At 45.2% G+C, this 26,478-nt stretch overlaps 1 protein-coding gene across 1 annotated transcript in view; it reads left to right on the top strand.

Annotated features, from left to right (window-relative positions):
- The first annotated feature begins 6,978 nt into the window (after window positions 1-6,978).
- The window catches only part of ARHGAP31 (Rho GTPase activating protein 31), a 64,768-nt gene continuing 45,268 nt past the window's right edge, over window positions 6,979-26,478 (top strand). The window contains exon 1 of the mRNA XM_064644412.1: window positions 6,979-7,730. Coding sequence (XP_064500482.1) covers window positions 7,631-7,730 — 100 coding nt within the window. The 5' untranslated portion in view covers window positions 6,979-7,630. The remainder of the gene's footprint in view (window positions 7,731-26,478) is intronic.

The raw sequence follows: 26,478 nt of genomic DNA, 5'->3' as shown, positions 1-26,478 counted from the left end.
AGCCCTCTTGTAGAGGTGTTTGCAAAGGGGACGTGTGGCTTTTGCAAACATATTTCCTCTCTTCCCCTTTCCTGCAACCAAATCATACTTTGCCTTGTTAGAGACAGAGAGAAGGGGTGAAGTAGCAGACTGTCCTGGCTGAAGATCACCACCACAGCTGGTGATTCTTCACATGAACTCATCCTTGTGGTAGATGTTCAGACATAACAAGAGGAATCTTAGTTGAAAGCTTGTGCTAAAACAAGAGTAGCTCTCTCATAGAAAAGATGATTTTTGCAAGTGATCAAGAGAAGACCTCAGAATAAAAGAAGTCAAGTTTTAAGTGACTTCTAAAAATAACATATAACAGGCTAGCTTTTATCCCTAAAATAGTGAGCATCCCCTGAGCTATTTGTTGGGGTTTTTTTCCAACAAAAAAAGATTATTATGAAACAGCACTTATTTTCTATAGAAAGTGATCAAAATGGATGATTGTTTGAGTGAACCCCTAAACTCGTTTCTTTTCTCCCTTTCAGCTTAGTTCTTATAACATAGATTATTTCTCAGCCCTTAGCCTTGCATCACCACTAAAATAATGCAAGTGCAATGGACTGCTGTTTTTATGCAGTCAGGTTAACCCACAGCTTCCTTCTCCCACAGCAACATGATCACCAGAACAGATAATAAGAGCGGTACATGTGAAAGTAGAAATACAGGCAGTGGAGTGGGTGCTGGTGTCAGTGTCTTCTGAGTGGTGGTGAGCTGGGCTAATCAGAAATTATATATGTGGGGTCTTTTACAGAGTACTACTAATGCTGTTGTTTGGCACAACTGAGAGCAGGAGAGACTAAATGACTAAATAGTTTCTCTTTTTGCTATATAGGCCTCTGGCTCACCAGATTTTTCATTACTGTTAGAACAGTGTCTATAGGCTAAAGGGCAGGGGAAACTGCAATAAAACCAGTGGGTTGCAAGTGTGGAGGAAGAGATTGATACTTGGAACTCTTGTGCCATCCCTTAGACTGTGGTAGTAAAGCTGCTGGATATAGTGACTAAGCGAAGGGTGTCTGAAGGGATAGATAGATCTCCTCAGGATTTTCTTTCCCAATGAGCTGAGTTTTCTCAGATTCTAGAGATTCTATCTATGCTTGAGAATCCAGGTTATCACTTGTGTTCACAGGCTAGTAAGACAAGAAAAGAAATGGACTGATGGTTAAGGCATTTGCCTTGTTCGCAGGTGCTGTTGATTTGGCTTTTTGCTTTGCTGTAGAGTCACAATGTGTTTTAAGCAAGTTGTTTAATTTCTGTAGTCCTCTTTGGTTAGCTGGTCAGGAGGGAAAAAGCAGGCAAAAACATTTCCTGGTTTCGTGAGAATCCTTATTTTTGTTATTTGCATTGAGACAATGTGTTGAAGAAATCATATCTCTCTATGAAATACTACTTTGCTTGTACTCAGCATAGAGTTGCCAGTTGCCTATTCCATGTTATCCTAAAAATTGCTAGCAGGATGCTCCTAAAAAGGCCTCTGTGATTTTGAAATGGCTCCATCATGTGAGGTTTGTGGTCTTCCTGCCTCACCAAATGGGTCATCTCGTTGGTTCTGAACCTTGGAGAAGGTTCAGAACATGCCTCTGAGATGAAGGAATATTTTGCTAGCTGTCTGATAGATTTTTTTTTTCTTCAAAAGTTTGCTTTATAACTCTATCATATATATTATTGAGCTATTAATAGAGTTTTACACAGAGATATAAACCCTTTCTGTAATGGTCTTTATGTCATTTAAATAACAAACAATTGGAGATCCTAGTCAAGAATTAGGGTTCCTCCATGCTAGATGCTGGACAAACACAGGATTAGGCAAATGTCAATGCAAATAGTTCAGACAAGTTTGTGCTCTGAGAAAGGGAATGGTGATATGTTCCTCATCTTGTTTTCTGTATGCAAGATGTCTCTGAAATGACTGTGAACAGTAAAAGAAGGCAATCTGGCTAAAAACATATTTGCACATTTTGTAGTCGTGCTGTGTATGGTCAGTACTGAATATCATGCTATTTTAAGCTACTTAGAATCACAAAATCATTCAGATTGGAAAAGGTCTTTAAGATAATTGAGTCCAACTATTAACAAAGCACTGCCAAGTCCACTACTAAACCATATCCTTAAGCACCACATCTACATATCTTATGTACCTCAGATTTCATTTCACCTGGGACAATAATCAAGGAGGTATCCAACTCAGAATATTCTGTGATTCTGTAAATGTATGTCTGCTCCCAATATGTCAGTGACTACATCTGATCCTCGGCTGAAAATCCTTGCCTTATGCCCCAACCAGCAAAGAGGGAGAAAAGTACCTTCCTGGTAGAAGGGGCGTTCCAATTATTTTCTGGTTGCCTTTGACATGACTGATATCACATCATCATGAAGGCTCATAACTAGAACCTTCTTAGCAAAGGACTGTTTGCCTCCTGGTTTCACTGTCATGTCATGGGCAGGCATTCAGCAGCAAGGAGACTCAGTAGCATGTGTGAGGTGCCTCCTTCACTTTTAACTGAAGTGCTGGAATCTGCAAAGTAGCTAACAAAACAGTTGCACAGGGCAGACAGACACACAGAGCAAGGTGTGTCATGATGTGGGTCAAGAGGGTCCTCTGAAAGGTAGAAAGGGAGGTGAGAGCTGAGAATATGGGGCTTGTGTGGCTGGGAATTGGTGAAATTAGGAACAAAGAGTGGTAAGTGCCCTGTGCCAAGGGTCAACCCCATAGTCTGTGGTCTGAAATGTACTCAAAGAAACAAAAGCCTTCATGTCAGCCTTTGGCTTTACAATACACTCTGGCTTTGGCCACAGAGATGGGAGTAGACAGGAAACTGGGCCGGAGAGGGGCAGGAGAGGAAAGAGAGTATGTCGAGGGGTGGGGAGGGAGGGTGAACTGCCGTGTCAGAGTCTAACAATGAACTGTCTGTGTCAGGAAAACAGACGTACTTGGCAGGGCTATTTTTAGGGGCTCAGATCTCCCCCTCCCTGGGTCTTCCACGCCCCCTCTTCTGTGCTGAGTGGCGCCTGGCAGATGGAGATTTAGAGGACACAGATAGGAAAGAGCTCAAACACAGTGAAGGAAATGCATCAGGGAGGGGAGAGATGGGTGCCCAGAAATAGCCTGTGCAATGCCTCTGCCATGGCCCCCAACTCCTGGAAGGGGAAGAAGTATTTAGACCAAATGGCCAAAGCTGTTCCCCAGGCTCTCTGATTGCTTTGGGTGTCACCAATACCTTGTCTATGAGAACAGAGAGAACTGTACATTAGTTGTCTGTGCTGTGTTCATTCACACACAACACTGGCTCACCACATCCGTTCTCAAGCCGAAGGGTGGGTGAGGCACCGCCGATCAGCAGTGAAGTGGGCTGGGGAGGTGCCCCATGTTCCTGTGTGAACCTGTGGCCCTTGCTGACAGGGAGGCCTTTGTGACTAACGTAAAGTCCTGACCTATATTTACAGTTTCAAAGGGAAGGAATTAAAGTAATGTCGTGGGCCATGCCTTCCAGATTTGGGCTGTAGTACCGTGGGGGGCAGCTGGCCATCACACTGTGCGTACAGCAGCAAGGACAAGGAAGGAATCTCTACAGGGAGATGGCTGTTAGGAGAGCTCTGGCTTGGCTTTGTGTTGCTCTTATTCTGCAGACTCACTTTTTTCTTTTTCTAATTTTTTTTAGGAGGGAGAGAAATTCCCCCTTCTTTTCCATCTGTTTTAGCTTTGAACTCCGTTTTGCTTTCCATACTTCTTGCCTGAGCTCCTTTGCTCTCTAGCTTTGCCTGATCTTGTCTGTGAAAGCTTTTCCAGGAGGGACACTGGCTTATTCCTTAGTCCTGCTCACTCATACTGGTGCAGAGACCTGGGTTGCACAAATCCAGACTTCTTATTTTTTCCTCTCTGAAATAGAACATCACCCCTTTCCCTCAGAAAAATCCCTTGGCTCAGCACTGATTTCAGGCTCCGATATGAAGTGCTTTGTTTGTAAAGCCTCCCTTGTTTGGTTCCCGCTCACCTTGCCTGACCTTCTCCTCCTCCTCCTCCTCCTCCTCCTGGCCACGGGATCCCTAGGCAATCCTGCAGTGACCTCCCCTCTGTCCTCTTGCTGAACCTCATACTGGCACGGGAAGAGCCACCCCAGTAGACCAGCCTGCCTGGCAAGAGCTATCCTGGAGCTCCTCATATCTTCTTTCACGTGCTGCAGCACATGCCTCTTTCACCTCGCTTGCCATGCCATTTCCTTTCTCCATTTCTCTCTTCCCTCCGTGGGAATGAGGAGCTGGGCATCAGCACAAGGCAGCAGGGAAAGCAAATCTACAGTGCCTGAAAGAGCCTCTGTGAATAAAGTAAGAATGTTCCCTGTTTTCTTTCTAACTTCTCTTCTTTACTTGCGCTTCAAGTACTGCTTTTTCTTGTCATAGAGATGGCAGTCTCTCTCCTTTCCCCACCACAGCACCCAGGTGGCAATGGTGGTTGCTGGATCCTACAGGCTGTCTCTGGATAGTCATGGTCCAGGGTCCTGGCTGGGGTCGGGGCAGCACAGCACAGTCCCAAGATAATCAAAATTGGACAGTAGCACTCAATTTCTGCAGTGTTCATCAACCACCGGGACCCACCACCATGGCTTCCAAAGATGGCACCTCCCTCGGTGGCTGCAGGCAACTGCCACAGAGCCAGCTCCAAGAAATGGTGCTTCCAACTGAAAATGCCTACTGGCCTGTAAGAAATACCAAGGGGTGAGGGTGATGGGCTGGCCCAGCAGTGCTGCTGAGTGCCCATGCTTTGGGCTTGTGGGCTTTGGATCAGGGCTGTGCAAGGGAGGGGAGAGGTTCCATACTGCATGGGATTCTCCCCGCTGCCCTTGAGGCCATAGCTCCCTTGCTTGATGACGTAAGGAAACTCTATACATGCAGGGGTTAATTTTATTTATTGAATTTATTTGTTTTTAAATGAAGCCATCCTCTTTTGAAGACATCCTGCTTGGATAAACTTGCAAGGGAGGACTGGAGAAACCATATCTAGGATGAGGCAGTGCAATGGAGTGGGACAGGAGCGTAGTACAGTGGATCACCAGGCAGAAGGCCCACGTGAATGCTGTGGACACAGACCCTGTTAGTGATGTGATCTCCATCTTAAATAGAACAACAGAGGAGACCAGCACAGTGAGATTAAACATCCTGTTTGGTTTGCGGAGGAAGGGGTCTGCAGAACTTCGAAGAAGATGGTGTGGTTCCTTGCTATGGTGAACCTCTTTTCCCACTGCTGGTCCAGCGTTAGGACTCAGCCATGTGGGAGAGGGCTGGCATGTGCAGGAGGACATGCCTGCTCCAGGAGAGGGCTTTATCTTCTTACAGAAGGCAGCCAGCCACTCGAGCAGTGAGACGATGGCCTGGCAAGATATCCAGGTCTGAGCGTCCTGTTGTCTGTCCAACCCGTCTGAAGTCTGCCCTTGGCAGACAGGCAGGATGCGCTGTGGCACGCGATGGCTTTGGCAGCACGCCGGTACAGGGAGGGATCCCGTGCTCTGACTCAACATCAAGGTGCTGTGAGAATCCCAGAATAAATTCAAGGAAGTTTTAAGTGTTTCATGAGAACTAAGGATTCCTGAGAACAACCATTGGTCTGGTGGTGAGAGCTCGGTTTCCTCCTTAGCCTGGGAGTAGAAGAAGAAGACAGGGAGATGACAGGCCAGACATCTCTATGACACCTTCTGCAAACCATTTTCCCCTCAACCCCTCAGTCAGCAAGCTGTAAAATGGGGATAATTATGATAAATGACTCTGAAAATAAAGGGGTGCGGTGGTGAGTTTGTAGAGGTGTATGGGAGGAGATGGAGTTTGTCTGCTGTGCGAGGGTGCAGAGTCCAGGGTTGTGGAGGGAGGTGGGTTAAGGGAGTCCTTTGCCCTGTTCCTGGAGAGTTTTGAACCAAATTACTCTCCTTCAAACCGAATTACTCTCCTTGTCTTTGGTCTGATTTTTGGTGAAAATCTGCAATTTCCTGTTTTTCATTTGTTTGTTTATTTTTCCACCCAGACCCACACAGCTACATTTGGCACAGTGTAAGAGGGATCAGTGAAACCTTAGCAGAGTGAGTTTTGTCTTCCTAGGTATGCTGGTGGGCATACCCTGCCCTGTAAAAAAGTCTGAATTTCCAGGATTAAAAATGTGAAGTAAGTGCAAGCAACTGTTCTTATGAGCAGAGATAGGCGTGTAGTGAAAAGTGGACTAGAAAAGTGGTTCGTGAGGGAGAGGGGGGAGATGACATGGACAAGACTCAGGGCCTGAAGGCAGACCTTCTTGCTGCTACTGAGTCATTTCAGCTCCTTATCTAAACCCCTTTGTTGGTGAAGGGGAGCCTTTTTTGGGAGCTGACTCAAAAGTATGTGAACTTAGATGCCCGGACAGCATCTGTTTCTGCTTGCCGGGAAGGAGGGAGCTCAAGGTTTCCCTCCTCCCCTCTCTTCTTAGTTTCCCAACTTTCTGCCCCCTTCTTGCACTTCAGTAGCTCCAGCCTGCACCTTTGTAGGGGAAGGCAAATCCTGAAGTCACAGAGTCGCGTTTGAGGGGAGGAAGCCGCCTTGTGACTAAGAACAAGATGAACAGAGGCAGAGATTTACTGGACAGGCTCCTGGTCTCTTTCCTCCTCTCCGGACCCTCCTCGGGCCTTTGCAGAGCTGAGCGTTGGTAGAGCAGGAAGCGTCTGACCGCCCCACAGGCTGCGTCCCGGCTCGCAGTGATTTCCTCTCAGGCAGTCCGTTATCTGCCGACCGTCAGGACGAATTTTCCCTCTTCCTCCTGCTATCCTCATCCCTGTCCCCCAACTCCTTTCCCTGCTTTCCCTCAGCCTCTCACGAACGCACGCACACACACACACACACACACACACATTTTACTGCCAAAAATCGTCCTCCGCCCCCCTCCTCAGCTAACTTCCTTTCAGCATTTTTTTGAGCTGGATAATCCTAGGATTTGTAAAACGGGGGAAAGGAGAGAGAGACTGAGCGGGAGTCAGGACAGGAAGCTGGTTTCTCATTCCTCTAACTGTCCAAAGGCAGGAGGAGGGGAAGGGGGGGGAGCCAAAGAGGAGCCTTGTGCAGACTCTTCCCCAGTGCCTTTTCATTAGTCGGTTTGAACTTCCAGTCTCCTCCGAAAGCCAAGAGGAGGACGACCAGACTGGGACGCTTTCTGCTGGAAGTGGCGACAGCGCAACTGACGAAACCCAGAAGGTGGCCGTGGAGGGTCCCGGGACTGCGCTGAGGGCAAGACATCCCCCCTCCATCTCCTGCCCCCAACTTGCCAGCTCTGATGCGGGCACCCATCCACCACCCACTTCCCTCTGATGAGAACCCTTCCGGGCTCAGGCTATGATCGCTGCTGCTGCTGCTGGCTGTGGAGCCTCTTCTCACCCTGACCTTCCTCTGCCACAGGAGCAGCCCAACATCTGGTGGGGATTAATGTTTACTTCTCTGGCTGGACGCTGTACAGGACCCCCGATGTTGCTCCCCGGGAGCGGGACACGGGCGGTGGTCTGAGGAGAAGAGCAAGATTTTTGTCACTCAGCGTGAGGTTGGGGGGAGGGGGGCAAGGCAGGAGGGGAGGCGAACCTCTTTTGGGACTAACCTCATGAAGAACAAGGGAGCCAAACAGAAACTCAAGAGGAAGGGAGCTGCGAGCGCATTCGGCTGTGACCTGACGGAGTATCTCGAGAGCTCTGGGCAGGATGGTAAATGCTTCTTTATTCTCACTATGGTTGCAGAGAAGCAGAGCGCATGTCCCCCTTTTTTAACTGGTAGGACTGCAAACCAGACCTTTCCCAAGGCTAAGGGTTAGACAACCTGGAGCTGGTTTATCTCTGGAAAGTGGAGTCACTGTCCAATTACTCACAATGAATGAACGATCGCAAGATTGCTTTGGTGACGCGTCTGCATGACCCTTGCATGAGTAGTACTGTGTGTGGGGAAAGGACTGGGCTAGGGCTCTTGAGCTGTCTAAGTGTGTACAGAGGCAGTCAGACATATGTTGTGATGCCCTCTCCCATCTGTGGATGGGAGTAGCAGGCTTTTAGAGAGTCAGGTTTGAAAATCTGAGCTGTGCTTTGTGTTGTCTCCTCCGTGACTTCCAAATCCTGCCGAAGTCCACGAGACTAGAATTTTGTAGGATTGTAGGGAGTTCCCATGTTGTCCTTTCACTGCTGGATGAAGACAGGACAGAGATTGGGGTATGGGGTGGAGAAGGGTGTGTGTAGGGGGCAGCTGAGCTAACATGTTCACTACTCTGCCTGTTATCTTTCCTCCTCCTCCTGACCTCAATGCCTCCAGGTATCTGATAAGGACACAGTAGCTCAGACAAAAGGTAACTCCCAATAAAATCAGAGGGTCCTGAGTTTGAAATGGTTAGTCGTTGATGAGGGAAGGAGCAGAACGATTTTTAAAGTGGATTGGATGATGAGAGAAGCCGTTGTGAGTTTGGAAGGCAGAAAGACCTGCAGTTTAGCAAGAGGAAAAAAATAAATACGTGCCTGTTACCATCCCTGATGTTAGCATTATGATCCAGGTTTAGCATTATGTTCCAGTTTGAGTTACTTAACTTTTACCAATGTCAGGTTACTCTGAGCAAAAAAAAAAAAAAAAAAGACTTCTATCGGGAATGTCAGCTTTGTACAGGCAGGGCTGTACAATCAGGTCTTTCATTTGCTGATGAACATGGCTGATGAAGTGCAGTGTGGAACCACACTGGCAGAGGGATGGACTACATAACAGTAGTCCTTTCCATTGCAAAGTGAAGAGGGCAGTAAATGTAACACTAAGGTAAAATGTTATATTGTGCATTTACTTATAAACTGGGGAAAATCAGTCATTCTATTTCACTGTGGATTGTCCGTAACAGGTACTGTATCTTCTAACCTATATGGCCCTTAATGATTATTGAATTGAGATAGGAAAAAATAACACATCTAATGAACTGCTGTCCCTTTGCCAATGTGAGGTGCAGATAGGTGAATTCCATCCAGTGCTAACATGAACTGCCGTGGTGGAGGAACTATTCACAGCTGTTTACAGAATCACTGGAAAACAACTCAGGGAAAGTAGGCACAGGCAGTATATTCACTTGAAGCAGCAAGGGGAATTTTAAAGGGAGAAACATAGTTACTGCAGTAGAAATTAGGCTAGAAGAGCAAAATCTATGTTTGCCGGGGAGGAGGGTTCTCAACGATTCACTCCTCCTCCCTCTCCTTAGTTTCCCAACTTTTTACCCCCTTCTTGCATTTCAGTGGCTCTCATAGTTTTTTTTTAAATAGTTGTTTTGAGCACAAGAATGAAGGACTTTGTCTCAAATCTCATTTGTGGGATGGTTCACAGTTCCAACCTACTTATGTCTCTGTGCTGAGGAGCAGTGCGGGAGAATATGAAGTTCCTTTCCCTTTATGCAGTACTGCAATTTGTTAAATAGCACATCCCATCACCCAGTGTGGGGTCCAGAAATGAAGGACTCACTTGTTATCGGTTTACTGGGAAAGGTGTAAGTTAGACTGGTACTATTCATCAGGACAGTGAGAGAAGAAATGAAAGTGTTAGAGATATTAATTTCGTTGCTAGTAGGGCTCTCGGGATCAATGGGAATGTGACCAAGTATGCCAAAATGATGTCTTGGGAAAAAATGAAGGTTCAGATGTCATAAGGACATCACAAACATGTAACCTGTAACTATACAAAATTAGAGGAGCATTTAGGGTATGAGATATGGTTGACTTGGGGACAGCTGAATTTTCCTGCTAAGAATTATTTCCAGTGACAAGTAAGTGCTCCTGCAAACAGGGGACTTTGGCAGAGACATAAAGGGGTAGTTTTCTGTCTGCTTTACATAGTACTATGTGTTTAACTGGTGCGATACAGGCTCAAGTTGTTCCCTGCTGGGAAGCAATGAAGTTATAAGACTGTTCACGGTATCTGGAAGTGATGAGGAGCAGAAGGGCACTTTGGCTGCTGTCCAGAAAACATTTTTCGTGGAGTTTTCTGAAAGCAGGTTTTAAAATGCACCCAGAAGGGTTAACTGGAAAAGAAGATGCTGTAGGATAGGCAGGACACGAGTCATGTTAGTTGTGGTTTCGTGCTCGAGTATGCTTTACGGCATCCGGCAGTGCTGTTTTGTGTGACTTGTCCTGCACAGGCAAAGAGATGCATAGACCTGCTTTGCTGGTGCTGGCAAAGGGAGCACAGGGGATGGCCAAAGCTAGTGTAGACAATTCAGTCTGACTTTTTTTCCTCTGGATGAGCACATGGCCTTTACAGTTAGGGGGTGCTGCACTACTTGCGTGTTGCTTTGAGCAGGAGAGGCACAACTTAAGTCTCTACATGCTTGTGGTTGTTGAAGAGCAGCTTGTGCTTTCTGCAAGGACCTTAGTCCCTGTGTTGTTGCCAAATTCCAGTGGAGCGAATTATGTTCTACTTAAGGTATCAGCATTTCCTCTCCTCTCATTTAACTGTTTAATAACTTGCTATGGTCCACTTCAGAGACGGCTGAAGATCCTGCTGTCTCCCCTACCAGACACATGTACCTAAGCCTCTATTAGAAAGAACTTTATGATAATATAAAAGCTGCGGCAGAACTACAAAGTATTTAAAAGCAGCCAAATGGAAAGACTTTAGCAGGTACAGTGGGGTAGCTCAGGAGACACAAAGCCTTTAGCTCGAAGTCGATTCTTCAGATCTGACACAGGTCAGTGGTGATGGACAGATGTTGCTGTCTGGTGGCTGGTTAGAATCTCAGATGTGTTAAATTTGCTGTGTTTCAAGCCAGTTCCTGTCACTACCACATTTGACCCTACTTGGCCTTTTCCTGCTGGCGGTCTCTACACAGACACTGGTCATGCTCCTTATGGGGACAGCCTGCTATCAGTGCTCACAAGCATTTGAAATCATGACTAAGGCCACAAACCCTATTTAAATAAAAATCAGTGCTGGGTTCTTTGTCTGCTTTCTGTTTTCTGAAACTTCAGTGTGCATCTGAGTTATTTTTTCAAATCTTTCTCCTGGTAAGAGGGCTAGAAACTTGGGGAAAAATCAACTTTATTTCCTTCCCACTACATTTATCAAACAATGACTTGAATAGCAGTGTGTTTGAGGCCAAGGACATAAAGATACGATGGCTGGCAATACCAATGAGTAAAAGTTGTTTGATTTCACATAGTCCCTCTCGTGTTGCTGTCAGCACTGAATCCACACACAAAGTCAAGTGATTTTTTGGAATATCAGAGCTTTACTAGAAAGCAGTGTCTATGCCCAGGCTTTGGACATGGATAGGCACCAATGCAGGAGGAAGTTAATGCCCTCTTCTAAAACATTTTCCTGTGTCAAACTTTATTGAATTGTACAGGTGGAATAGGGCTGACAGATATAAGCCTCAAAGGATTAACATTAGAATCATGTTTTGGCCTCTTGATAACCAGCTTGGTTTCCAGAGGAGAAAAATGCATTGTGCCTCAACTGAAGTCAATGGGAGCTGCACGTCACACCTTCAGTTTCTGTAATAACAACAGTATCATTTTCTAGTGATGGATGGGCTAGCAGAGAAGACAAGACACATAGTTGTGCACCATCTTTAGTTGGAGCAGGACAGTCTGAACTGCTTAAGAAAACAGTCACAGAGAGCAGTCTTGCTTCTGGTTATATCAGAGAAGTGTTGTAAGAGGAGGCTGTTGTAAGAGTCAAAGCTGTTAAAGTGAGAAGGGACTAAGTCAAAATGGAGTTTAATATTCCCAGTGCTTCTAACTGTGAGACATTCAGACTGGAATTTCAGATACACAAGCAGGTACAACTTCCCTTTTTAGAATGGAAATATACACAGCATCTACAAAAATTGGATTGTGCTAGTAAAAGATAATCCAGTCTTTCACATAGGAACTTCTTCAAATCTGCACCTACTTTTGCTTCATTTGCTTAGAGCCAGGTAGAAAAAGGCTAAATTGTTTCCTTCATTTTTTAGTATGGTGGTGTCCCAATGCTGTGCTAGCAGATGCTGCCAGGACTGCAGAAAGTCTCAGATTCGATGCCTTGTTTAGATGAGCAGATCAGCTCTATATGTCTGAGATTCCCCTATTTGCTGGAGAGTTAGTTCTGCTTTTGCTGTACCACTCTGTGGTTTCTTCCACATCTGTTTCCTGCCTGATGTTGTCTGGTTGGGATGCAATGAGCTCAGCTTTTCCTCTCAACCCCCTCCCACACTCCCCACAGCTCCCTCAATGACTCTCATCCTGAGCCTGTAGCACCCAAAGCACTTTCTAGCCCTTTGTCTAATGCTGCTTATTGGCTTTGTTTGTTTTTTTTGCTTTAGAAAAAGGGACGCTGCATTTGAGAAGCTTTGAAGCTACCAAATCCCTTGTGCTCCCCACCTGAGGGTCCTTCTTGCCATGGCAGAGAGCAAGGCCAGGCAGCAGCACTCCCTGAGGCTGGGGAGGCAAAGGGAGCTGTTGTCTGCAAGCATAAGGAAACCCTTGCAAGTCCCTGGATTGTAGTATGGGAAAGGAGATAGCAATATGGCTAGTCCATATGATACTCTTCTATGCTGTGCAATGACTGCTTCTGCCTTGTCACAACTGCATTTGAATCAAAGAATAAGGAAAGTTTTGATTTAGTGGTAACGATCTCAGAAACATGGTAGCACTGGCTTCACAAGTAGGATCTTAAGTGTTGTTGAGAGCTGCAGTAGGTACTTTTCTGTGGGATAGGCAGGTAGTTCCGAGGGAAAATTGAAACAATAATTTCAGCAATAATGCGCTTTGTACGAAGGAAAGATGGTATTGGATACTCTTTGGCTGTGTTGGTGCAGCTCCTTAAGCACGCTACCTTCTGCCTGGTTTTGACATTTTGTATTTCATAGTGAAGCTGCCTTGTCCATACTTGAATGGATGAAAAGACCTGTCACTCAGGAAAAAAGTGGTTTGCTTTGAGAACAGAGTCCCTTTGGAGCCAATCATTAAACCTGCTACCCAGATGTGAAGCAGCTTTTCTGGGCCGTGTGGCTTTCCTTCCTCACACTTGCATGTGCAGCTGCATGTGTTTGTGGGAGAAGAGCATGCAGATATGATCAGGAGGGTGCTTGCAAGTCCATAGCACAAGTAAGTGTGTACCACACAAAGGTGCATTTCTATTCACTTAGTACATTCTTTTAAGCTGCCTTTCTTGTGGTGATATTTCAAAGTGAATGCATGCTCATACTTTTGGATAGGTGCTTTTGGTTGGTGATGCATGCAGAAAATCCTGGGAAAACTGCTGAAGGACCATTAATGGCAAAGTGGAGGAAAAAGATGGGTATTTTTTTTTTAAAGTCCCCTTGGAAAAATGAAAATGCCATACGCTCATTTAATCTGCTGCAGAAGAATGAAGGGCTGCATTCATCCTGCTCTCAAAATTAGAAACTGTGGCACTGGGGATTTCTGTCTCAAAAACCGATCAAGCTGAAAAAAAACCTTTTTCTGTAGCCAAATTGCTTTCAACCTAGATCTCTTCCCTGACCTACCTTACTCTGTGGCTATGCAAACACTTGTCTCCATTCAAGGAAGGAAGTGGCAGGGGCTGGGATGAGAACAGGACAAGAATGGCCTCTTGGGCTGGCTTGGAAATGAATTAGTCCTTTTTTATTGTGTGCTGTGCTGCTGTGGTCTGTTCTACATTTTCACAGTGCTGATATGCTGAGAAGCCCCATGACCTGCTCTCTGTGGGGTCTATTCCTGGCTATAGTCATGCAGGCTGTGTGGATATTTAAGGATGCATCCCTCATCTTTGCGATAGGAGAAAAAGGGACAGCTCTGAAGTTTGGGGGCAAAAGAAGTGGGATTGTACTATTGTACAGTATAGGAGAGCTGTGGCAGAGGGGCACTGAGAGGTGAGTACATGTGGTGAGTACACATATTGGCAGTGAAGAAGCTGGGCTGGGCTTGGAGGGAAGACAGCTCCTTGCTCTTTCAGAGACTGCCAAGGCATGTCCATCAGACAGGAGAGTGAGAAACTCTGCTGCCAAAATGGACAGTGTGGGGGAAATTATTAATAATGTAAATCTTGCTTTTTCTCTACCCGCTCCCACAAGCAAAGCGTCACATTTTGAGTCCCAGATACCAGCCTCTATGGCAACAAGTGAGAGCAAAAAGACACTGGGAACAACAGGAGCAGAAGCCATCTGTTTGCCTCTGTTGCTTTGCTGTTCCTCCTTGTTTTGGATGATGTTTTTGTCACTTGCTCAATCTGTTTCTGGTTCCTGGGAGCTGGATTTTTTGTGTCTCTGTAGCACAGTGTTACTGCCATTTAACATTCATGTTGCGAGCTCAGCTCCTTGTTCTGTATTGACTTTGCATTGCTAGCACTGTGTGATTAGCAGAGAGCTCTTCCATGTTGCCTCCTGCTTTACGTTTGCCTTTCTGAGAACCACAGGAGGCAGACGTGTCGTTTGCATGCACTGAGCCCCACTTTGATCCTGCCTTCTCCCCCACCCCCTGTGAACAGCATGAATCACACGTCTTGCCTGCACATATGAGATTAGAAAATATATTTTGATTTCGCAAATGTTTCCTCTTTGTTGGTAACAGCTGATTTCATCTGAACATGGAAACCAAGGAGTGAACCAAACTTCACTGCTTGTGGTATCACAGCTCTCAAAGGTGGATGAAATGCTGGCACTGCACAGGGTGGATGTACAACACAGGCTGATTTAGATATGATGAAAAAGTCTGGGAGATCCCCATTGGCGTGGGTGCTTGGATCCAAACTTTTGGTTTTGGAGCACTCATGACACAAAAAAAAAATACTCGAAAGCTCACATCTGTAACTTGGGCTTCGCATATATGACGCAGTGCTACAGCAGCAACATTTGCTGTCAGTCAGGGTTGTGCCAAAAATTTATGTTCCAGTGTTTTTCCTTTAACGGTAATGAGGGAAATGAAAACAGCCTGTCAGTAATAGCATACCCAGCCCTGTTCTGAAGGGCCTGGGCTGGGGTGGCTGGCAGATGGACTGCCCACATCATGGCTTGGACTGGATCTCTCATCTGGAGAGTGATTAAAGGATGGAGAGCTACCAGCATCTGCCTCCAGTCCTGAACCACCAACAAGGCACCAGACACACTTAAAACTTTGACATGGAAACCTGCAGATACCTTATTAAAATGCAAAGGCTGCTAAATGGCTGCAGTGCTGGTTGTTTTAAGGGCAAGCAGTGTTGCTAGCTGCCTACTAGTGGCTCCTCTCCATACATTCCCAGAGCCTCAAGCCCCAGCTGTCTTTTGTTTGTATGCCAGAGCCTTCAGCTTCTCTGCTGATAACTTCAGTTAATGTGTTTTGCATTGTCAACAAAAAAAAAAAGAAAAAGAATCTGCAGCATGTTTACAATGGCCACAGACAGAGAACAGTGTAACATAAATTGAATTTAATGTTAAATGAAATAACGTTGTGCAACCGTGCTGACTGTATTATTAACTTTCATACTTAATTCAATAATGTAGACCTCTGTTTTCTATATTTATCTGAAACCACATCACTCTGTCTAATCTTCTGCACCAGTGTGATTGCAGATATGAAAGTACTTACCACGGGCTTAAAACGTAGCTTATTGTCAGATGTTGTGGCCTGTGCATATAATGAAGTTAAAGACACCAATGCTGAAGTTCACCCTCACTCAAGTGCCAGATCAATGCTATCCTTGTGTGTGAGGGTGAGGAGTTCAGCCCCTAACGCTACAAGTCTTTTGGCACATAAGAAGACAGGAAAGTCCCAATCCTCTTCTGTTTCATCCTCCTGCCTTGAACGTGATATTGCAGCTGGATTAGATTCCCCATTTTCACCCCAGCGGAGGGCCTTTTGATTTTAACAATGCACCAAAAGGGGTAGAACAAAACTCATGCTTTTTGAATTTGCCTTCAGTTCCTCTACCTCAGCTGCTGTGTTTTCGTTTGGGAGCAGCAGCCTGGCCTAGACTCAAACCAGCCTTCCTCCATTCTGCTGTCAGCAGCTGATAATGTGCCTGACAGAGCGAGTTCCAGGCAATGCTGGGTTGGCTGGGTGGCTGCCTTGACTTAGGTTAGTTAATGTCCATGTAGGAAGAGTTACCTTAACAGCAGCAGAAAATGTTACAGAATCACATGACTACTGAGGTGAGCAGGGACTTCTTGAGTCTATGTACACCAAAACCTCTGCTCAAGTAGAGTCATCTTGAGACAGTTGCCCAGGACTGTGTCCAGCTGCGTTTTGAATATCTCCACAGATGAAGACTCCACAACCTCTGTGACTACTGTCACAGTAAAAAAGTATTGTGTTCAGATGGAGTCTCATGGTTTTTAATTCATGTGTTTTGTACTGTCAGTAGGCACCACTGAGAAGAGACTGGCTTCCTTTTCTTCATTCCCTCCCATCAGGCATTCATTCACATTGACAGATCCTTCCTGATCCGTCTTGTATCCAGGCTGAACAATTCCAGCCTCTCCTCATATGAGGGATGCTCCAGTCCCTTAGTCATCTCTGTGGCCCTCATCTGAGCTTGCTCCAGTAAGTCCTTGTGCTATGGGGCCCAGAGCTGGACACAGGACTCCAGGTGTGGGCTCAGTGGTGCAGAGGGGAAGGATCTTCCCCCCTCAACCCCCCTCCTCCTAATTCTTCTGATGTTCTTAAGTAATTGATACAGTTACTTATCAGAATTTACCTTGCTATCCCAGCTTAGGCTGTAAAATTCAGTCAATAACTAATGTGCAATTGGGACAGTGTAAAGGATCCTTTCTGCCCTGGTTAATGCTTGAAATGAATTGTCTTTTCATAAAGAACCCCTGTTCTTTAATGGTTTCTGCAGTTTTGCTGTGGGCCAGCTTAAATGAATTAATGTATGCTTTATATAATACATTGATATGCTGCATCTTCTGAAAGCTTAGTAGAGCCTTGGCTTAATAGAAAGTCTACAAATAATGCTTTGAAACAGCACACTTTTCTCAAGTGGTGATTGTAACAACTCCATTCTCCCTCCCCAAAAAGCCACTGTGCACTGAACCAGGACATTGTGGCCAGGCTTCTTTCTTTTGTGGTGGCTGTGTTACAAGCCCTTCTCCAGCACAGGGATTGAGCAAGGGGAGGGGAAACGTGCACCGCTCTGCAGGATTCTCAGCTGTGGCTGCTGCTCTTAGAAATATGCCCTGAGCAGCTGAGTTGGTTTCATAGCCATTTATCTCTAGCTCCTCTTACTGCCCTCTTCTACACTCAAGGCTCAGCTAACTAAATGCCTTTGGAAATGCTATTATCTCCTGTGCTCTCTGGGGCCAGGAGCAGCGTGAAGATTTATCATCTGGAACAGGAGGCTTTGTTTAGTTCTATAAAGCACAGAACAGTTAAAGAAAGAACAAAAAATAAATGCCAACTCAAATGCAAAGGTCTCTTTAAATCTCATGTTCTCTCTTTTCTCTCTCCAATCTGGGAACGTACACGTATTTGGTTTTATAATGTCATTAAATACTGGCACACGAGGAAATGGTTAGCGGAGATATACCTCCATCTCTAAAATAGTGATGGAACATCCAAATGGCCAGAAGATGTTCCTGATGTAACTAAGTTGTTTAACTTATTTTCTAAAGAGCATTAGACAGGAGACCAGGTCAGATTCTCCAGTACAAACTTCATTTAAAGGATACCACTGCTGGTTTTCACTAAATACAGCAGCATTGGTACCACCTTTTTATCTGAAAGGTGCTGAACGTACTCACAAATTTTCTCTACATGTGGGATCCAGGGCTGAGAATCTAGGCTAGATCTGTGCCTGAGCTCACCATCTATAGTCACTGGCTCATAGAAAAATGATGATTTAGCAGACACAGAACGTTGGGAGAGAAGGGGGTGTGGGTGTGTGTATGTGTCTGTGTGTGTATCTGGTTGGGAATATTTAAGATGGGATATTTTTCATACTATTGTTATTCTGCATTTTACCATCTCAGCAGCAAATGTGACTGTCAGTACTATTGCAGACAGTAATCTTGGCAGCACAACAGGGCCATCCAGCATGTGGAAAACCCTTTGCTCCATGTGCAACTAGTGCTTGTTTTTCTATTCATCTCTCATTATGGTGCCACTGCTAGTGGTGGCAGTCACACTTCAGGAGGTTCAGAGGTGTGATCAGGCAGGGTAAGACTCCTTCAGGAGCCCTTGCATCTGTGCTGCAATTTGTGTGAAATAAATAAGCTGTCGGTGGGACTGAATTGTTTTGTTTCCTTGTACAAAATCAGAGAGGGAAACAGCTTCAGTACTTTGCCCTTTCTCTTTTTATCTTCTCAGTGTGCTCCACTTGGTACTGCATTTTCCTTACCCTTGCCCTGGTCAGGTAGTTTCAGATACACAAGAGGCTAAATGAGAACAAACTCTCTTGTGAGATTTATTGCATCTTCTGCTTCTAATCAAGCCAGAAAAATAGAGCAACAGACTTCCTTCTATAATCCTGTTCTCTCCATTCCAGTCCCAACTGGAAACCAGAAGTACAAAAAGGAGGAATGCAGGGAAAAAAAAAGAAGTTAAAACAAATGTCCTGGAATCTCTAAAAAGAGCGTGGAGGCCTGAGGCGATGGCTCAGGGTTACAGTGGGGCTGTGGAGGATTCTCCCTTCTCTCAAGTGTTTCAGTTCCCCCTATTTAGTTGAAGATTTTTTTTTATCCCCTCCTGTCCCCCTCCATTTCAATAACTTTATTGCCAGGATGGCAGTATGCACATGTTGCCAAAGTCAATACATCAAGTGTCTGTGCCTAAGGCAGGCTTAGGAGGAGAAATGAGAAGAGCTGGTTTTGATCCATTGAGTCCATCATTCTTCCCTCCTGGCTCAATAGTGGGTTACATGCTGCTGCCCAGGGTTTGCTGTGTAAAGCCACAAACGGGGTCCGAGTCAGGAAATTCAATTCTGTATCCCAATAACTTTAGTTTGGGCTCGTCCTCCAGACTTGCCAGAACCTAGATGAGGAATGAGACACTACTGCAGCCTAGATCAGGTGGGTGCAGGTGACCCAGTGCCTGCTGTCCTCGGGGTGGCAGACAGAGCACAGTGATAGAGGCAGCCCTCCATCGCTGGTCACAAAGCTGCTTGAGTCAGGGAAGAACTGATGAGATAAATACAAAGAAGGGCTAGGAGTCCTAATTAGGCCTCATTTCTAGCCTGCTAAAATATGCATCTGTCACTCTGCTGCAGTAATGAGATTTGAGAAGATTAACTGGATACTACTTAGGCTCCTCAGCACGGCAGCTTAGTAAGTGTGCTGCTGTTCAGCTTTAAGCCACACTTGCAGCAATTACACCCTAAGCAGGTTTATGTCTGGTTAGTGCTTGTATGGGAGTGGCCAAAAAAAATCTGCTACAGGAATGGAGTGAGTGATTCAGAAGATGGCAAGCGTAGTATCGATTCAGTCAACTTGCTGCTTTGGCATCATTTGGAGAAATGTTGCCATTTGAGCACAGGGTAAAACAAGGACCTCAATGCTTTTAAAAAATCCCTGGCTTATCTTTTTTTTTTTTTTTCCTAGAGGACAGGGCTTTTTTATACATGTACATGCTGTGCTGTGTCTTTTCCTTCACAGAAGCAGTTTCTGCTGGAGCTAGGATTTGTTTTTTCATCCAGTGTCCTAAACTGTCACGTAGCACTGCTCTGCCTGGCTCAACAGCTGCCACCTCCCAGCCTAGAGTTGGGTGGAGTGAGTCTTGTTTTTGCCGTTTGTGAAATATTTCAGGATGTAAGGCACTCATTAAATTATTGATGTTAGCTCTTGGGCATTAAAGGCAGACGTGAACTGCAGCTCTGCATCCTAAGTGCTTTGGAGGCTTATCCCTGCCCTAATGATTGTTCCCTACAAGGGTTTTTTCATGCATATCTTACTATAGATTTGAACTCATTGCAGGGTGGTGGCAGGATTTAACAGATGGACAAAGGGTGACAGCAAGGCTTTTATTTCCAACATTAGATACCTATGAAACCAATCTAACTGAGCATTGGTAGAAAAAGGGGAGAGACACATGCATGTTTTCTTTAGGAGAATGAGAAAAAACAGAAAAATCCATTCCCACCTCTTGACAGAAAATGTTTGCAGGATATGAAAAGATTTTGTATAGTTTTGATTAAGAAATAGTGCAGGTGCACTTGACATCAGTCTTGTGCTCAAGGAAAGATATTTTATCTTGTAAAGTGCCTTGTTTCTATCCTTTGCCCCACTCCCGTCTCCTTGAAAAGAGGCTGACAGCAGTAAGGCTACTGGCTTTACCTCATGGTGATGCCAGTGTGGAGATTGGGACATTCAATGCACTCCTGTCTCTGCAGTGTTTTCAGCTCTTTGGTTGGACTGTGGTGGGGAAAAGCAGGACCTTGGCTGATGTTGGACAAGGAAGAGAAGGCAGCAAGCACGGCACTGTGTGCTGCTGAGATCTCTGGGCGGCTTTGTGGGCTGTTGTGGCAGGAAAATCCTCTCCCATGTTTGACGCGGGTTCCTGTATTTGTGTTTGAATGGGATGCGTTCAAGAGGCTTCTCCCTTCACCTCCCCATCCCCACCCATTCTCCCCTCTCTGGTTCGGGGTGTTGTGGTGGCACCAAATCCTCCTGTTTATATGTGAGAGAAGAAGGGGTGAGGGCCATCTCTGACCCTCTCCTTCCTCTGGCAGTTTGCATGTTAATTAGCTCGTCCCTACGAGACAAGCCCGCAGCCCAACAGAGCAGCGATTCAGTGTCTGAACAATGTCCAATTATCCCAGCCCGGGGAGCAAGAGGCCACTCCCTGACACGTGGGCTCCGTGTCCCTGGCCAGATGGCTCCTCAAACTCACTTGGCCAGGCCAGTAATGCTGCCTGGGGAATTTGACACGTGTCAGCAGTTTTGGCTGAGTGCTTTTGCGAGCTACCAGCAGCATAGTTGTCTGAAATATTGGGAAGAGCTCCACGTGTGCCCTGAGCAGTGCTGTCCTCTCCACGCCCTGTGCAGAGGCAGTACTGGTGGCTACAAGGGAACAGGGATGTTCATGTGTGAAATGAGGTTTTGCACCCTCAGCTTGGCTTCCTGTGTCCCGCATACAAGTTGGTGACCTGATGGATATGTAAGCAGCTTAAAAGCACACATTTTGCTTTTCTCTTTGGATTCCAGTGCCTGTACACAAATGAAGGCCAAGTTTCTCAAACTGGAGTTTGAATTGCGTAAAGGAGGTGGCAGGAGTCACATAGATGGCATGCCACAGGCTATGGCAAGCTCTGCTGCTGACACTGCCTGACTCAGTGAGAGACCTTAGGGCACTCCTTCATTTTCCACATCCTACCCCCCTCAGTGATTAAATGATGCTGGTATCGTCTTCTTTTTGGTTCAAAGTTCTCACTACTATTGTTGCTTATTATTATTATTAAATGTGAAGAGTCATAGATGTTTTCATCACCCAGTACTGAAAAGTGGGCTCTTGCAGCTATGGAGTGCCACACTGGGTGCCAGTGAGAGGAGAAAAGCATAGTACTTGCCCAGCTTGCCTGTCTCAGGCAGGCCTCATACCACAAACCTCAGAGGGAGGTGTGAGTATCACCAGAGTGGCATTAACTACCCAGAGTGGAAGGTTGCTAGTGCTTCCTTCCGAGCTGGTAAAACCTCTGTTCCAATATGCGACATTTTAGATTTTAAGAGAACATGACAGCCATTTACCACCTAACCTCTGGGGTTAGGAAATGGAAAAAAACAATGCAGCATGTATCTGAAATAGCAGAAGAGATTACCCTAAATAGAAATTTGGCCAGGATGCTGTCCTTAGTTCTGCTAATCTTGCAAAAAAAAAAAAAAAAAAAGAAAAAAAAGAAACCAAGCAGAAAAAAAAGTGCTACAAAGAATTTCTGCAAGACTGCAGTCTTCATTTTATAGTCTCTGATTTAGAAGGAAGCATATGCAATAACACAGCTTTCTCTTTGCACACCACAGGACATGGTTTATTACTGGCTTGTGGATAGGACTGCCCCTTACAAGTCACCGGCAGCAACTCCAGTTGATTCTGGTTTTGGGACCAGGCCCAACCTTAATTTATGGATAGAATCTAATGATAATGCATTCAAAGAAACAGCTGGGTGGGAAAAAGTGTGTCAGAGAAATGGAAAAGGACACCGGAGGGAATGGATGGAGAATAAGGGCAAAGGTGGAGTGGAGAAAAGCATGTAAGAAAATTCCAATATGCTTGAAATGGAAGAGGGGGAGGTTGGAAAAACTAGTCTGAGAGCAAAACTTACTGTATTGGAACAAACAGAGCCTGCCAGTGAATGGTAGGAGAGAGAGGGCTGTAAGTGGGAACAAAATTCAAAATCCTGGCAGCTTTAGTAGTAGGGGTAGAGCAGATGAAGAGATACTTTTCGGGTATAGTCAGCTGGAGGATAGGCAGGAGTAAAGGAAGATGCTTGCAGTGCCAACAACTCTTGTTATCCAAAACTCCTCTTCCAGATTCTTACCTAAAACTGAGACAAGGCAAGACGTAAAATAATACTTTCTGACTCCTTTCAGCCCTTGAAGAAAGTTTGGCTTTGTGAAGTGCATGGAGAGGCCATTGAGTTACTACATTGTGAGCAATGCATTTTTTCATAACCCAACTACATTTTTTCATTACCTAACTAAATTTTTTCATTCCCCTTTTGGTACCTAACTGATGTTATAATGAGCTTCAGTCTCAGATCAGTTCCAAAGTCTATGGATGTGAGCAAGAGCAGCTTTGTCTCGTTTGGTTAAGTTTTCAATATTTATGTTTGAATGTGCTCAGCCACATCTGCTGAAGGATGTAGTGTCTCATCTTCCTTTGCTTTGGAAGCCTATGTTATGAATCAAAACTTCTCTGATTTTACAGTCTCCAGCAAGTTCCTGCTTTTAGTTCATTCAGTTAATCCCCCTTTGAGATAGACCTGTGCAAGGGAATGAACTTAGCCTGGCACTTTTTTCCCTCTGAAACACATCAGCCATGTACTAAAATCATGATACAGGTCATGGACTGAAGTGCGTGGCTCCACTGTGTTGGTTGTAGAGAACTGCAAAGGCAAAGAGATGATTGACTTGTATAGCAGTACTGTAGCTATCAAAATGTAAGGAAGTTTGATTAAGTATGATCTCAACGCCCTTTTCCTGCAACACCCCTTCTTGTGTTTGCAATGTGTTTGTTAGTGTCTCAAAGCCCTTAGTACAGCAAGATCCAGGAGTAAGAAAGACAAAAGAAACACAGTTCAGAAACACAACTTCTGGGCATGTGCCTTTGAAGGAATGTAATGCATTAAAGGATTTTTTCTTTTGTTACTTCCTCTTTCCTTGCTTCCTCCAATCTTTGTTATTCCCAGCAACAACTGTATTTACTTATTTGCTTCTTCCCAAACCACTGGACAGACAGGGGCTTCATCAGGGAGTGGTTTAGCCGGAGTGGGCAAAACAATGGGGCTTTAATCAGGGTGCCTCCAGCAGCCACTACTGGCCAGAGGTTTCTCTGAATTCCCAACATGGAACAGTTGTCTCTTTCATGAAGTGCCTGTGGGATGAGCACAGGATTGCTACACCCAAAGCATTTTTATGCAGCAACAGCTCTCTGAAAGGAAACGCTACTGAGGACATTGCCTGCAACGCCCCAAGCTACTGGGGTGACCAGTATGAGAGAGTATTTCTTCCAGGCCTGGGCTGTGTTTGCCTTCCACATGCAATCTGTGAATAGCTCAAGTCTGGAAAGTGTTTAGGAAAGTATTTAGCTTTTCCCTTGAAGGGGAAAAAAAAAGGAGGAAAAAAAGAGAAGATGTCAGGGATAATGAAATAGTTTCCAGTGACTTGATGCAGTGTGGCCAAACTATTTGTAATTATTTCCTTTAAATTTCTTTTATATAGAAAGAATTAAATATGAAATCATGAATCAGGAAGCAGTCATCCTGCCAGCCAGTGACATGTACAGAGAGATCAGAGCGAAGTGAGAAAGACACAGAACAGCATGAGACTTGCAAAAACCTTTTTTAGCTCTCTCTTTTTCTTCCTTTTTTTGTTTAGTGCACACATCCATGTAGAACTAACATTTTGTACCCAAAAGAAGGTGTGGGAATCTCCTGCTGTTCCTTGTCTCATCAGTGGCAGCCCTGAACCTTCCTGTCTCAATGTACCTCATCTGTCTGTGTTTCCTGATAGATTTTGCAGTCCCCAGATGTTTGGATACCTGATTCATCTCAAAGGGGCCTGTAAAACATTAGGTATTTTTAAATGCCTAGCCTTATAATTGCTTTGTTTAACTTTGCAACATTCTGAACTCATATAAGGCAATAATAAAAATCGCTGCTGTTTTCCTTCAAAGTTTTTTGCTGTTGCTGCTTCTAAATTTGTGTGCGCACAATTGGTTATGCCTTTGTGTTAGCAAGGTTATAACATTCCTGTTTCCTGAATTCATATTCTTCCAATGCTTTTTTTTTTCAAACCCTCTGTAAAGATTCCAATGAGGAGTGCTCAGGCAGTTGTGTAAAAGAAGACTGAGGTTACCCAAGCGCTACCAAATCGATGTTAAGAAATTTCCCCAACAAAACCTGAAATCAGAAGAAACAGACCTTACTTGTGTTGTCTATGAAGGTCTACAGGCCTACAAAGCTGACTTGATTTGCACTTGAGTTTTGCGTATCTCAAAAGCCCACTTGAATTATACTCTGGAGCTCTCGCACTGGCCTCTGCTGTCTCTTGTCCAAAGTGGGAGTTGAAGGTGCCTGTCTGGAGCCCAGTTCATTTTGAACTGATTTCTCTCAGACTGCTCTGATCAGGGCTGAATATGAAGTACATATGCCTGAGTTCAATTTCCCTGAAATACAGGGTGTTCAGCTGCAGGATTTTTATCTGAATCTGCCTCCAGCTTGGCTCCAAGGGAAAGGAGAAAAAATACTACAGGCCAGGAAACTACAGATGCAAAAAATTATAGGCTTTAAAATGTCATTAGCTGAGCACATAATAGATATTCTTCACATTTTATGATTAGCTGTTGTGTTCTTTTGGCCAGTGCTGTCTTCCTGATGCAATTTATAAAGGAGTCTCAGGTCATGGTCAGACAAGCCAAACTCAAATGTGGATTCCCTGGGAACATCACTATCTTTTGCTACTTTTCCTTTGTTTCTCTAAGCTTGCCTATGTACACCTGACTGTGACTCCCAGCCTCTTTGCCATCTCCCCTTACAGCCCCAGTCCACCCAAATATCTGCTTACATACTGCAAAACCAAGGGGTTTATGTACCAGGCTATGCACCTGAATCATGCCATCATGCCCAGCATTTCAGATCAAGGGACAGGCATTACGTATAGGATTCATACAACTGACTTCAATCTCTGCCCAGAGCTGTCCTAGAAACTGGGATGGCCTGAATGCTGCATGTGAAACCAGTCTTTAAGTTTACAAGGGATCATCTGTGCCCAGGCGACCAGGGCATTGGTCTGTAGACCTTGACAGCTGTGTCTGCACTTCATGCATTTCTATTGATGTGCCTCCCTGCAGACCCTTCCCTACTCTGCTCAGATAGACCAGAGGCAGAGTTGGCCTCATTGGATGTCTCCTGCTCAGCTATATTTTGCCATATGAAGCTATGGAGTAGAGGATAATGTGCAGAGCAGTGTGGCAAAGCTGGATGGGGCAGGGCTGTACAAGCCAAGGGATCCAGTTAGGAACATACCTTGGCTGTACGTTTGTACCACAAGTCTTCCATAGCATGTGGCTCTCGTCACCCCATGTGTCCTTTCAAGTGCTCCAACACACAGGTCTCTCGCAGTGGGACATGAGAAGTATAAGAGTTTTGCATGCTTCCAGAGAAAGAGTGTCTTCATTTTGTTGCTGGGGCTCTATAGGGGTTTTCTAGCACCTTGCAGCACTCTGATGCCTTGCCTTCATTTCAGCACACTGCCTTTTACCATTGAGCTCCTCTGGAACCACAGCATGTGTGGCATCGAGCCAGCTTCTGACCTCAGTGATACTAGTATAAATCTGGGATGCTGCAGCCAACTGGTATGGAAGTACTTCAACTCTGCATATACAGAAAGTATTCCCAGCCATAAAGGGGCTTAAGATTGAGGTTAGTGAAACAGCAGATCAAAAGCAACTTCTATGTGATGTGAGTACTTGCAAATCTCCCCTGTGACAAAGTGCTTCCACAACATCCACACTTTCCCTGTTACGACCAGAGTGAGCCATGAATTAGTCCCAGGGAAGCCCAAGGAATTCACCAGAACACAACTGGTGTCAAGAGGAAAAAAAATAACCAAATTTTAGGTGGATTTGTCAACAGTAGGTAGCACTGTTGTTATTTTCTGCAGTTGACACTGCAGATGCTGGTACCATCAATTCCAAGGGAAGTAGGTTGTGTTGGCCTAAAACTCTTCTCAGACTGCTGAGAAATTATTGGTGAGGCTGGATATGGATCAGAGGAGCACTCAAGTTGAAAGCTTCGATGACAGTGTCTGGATGGGAGGTTCTGGAGACCTGGAGACAA

Source organism: Pseudopipra pipra, chromosome 2 (genome assembly GCF_036250125.1).
Source record: "Pseudopipra pipra isolate bDixPip1 chromosome 2, bDixPip1.hap1, whole genome shotgun sequence".
Taxonomy (NCBI): Eukaryota; Metazoa; Chordata; class Aves; order Passeriformes; family Pipridae; genus Pseudopipra; species Pseudopipra pipra.
The sequence above is the reverse complement of the archived record's forward strand: the minus strand, read 5'-3'. Positions and strand labels throughout refer to the sequence as shown.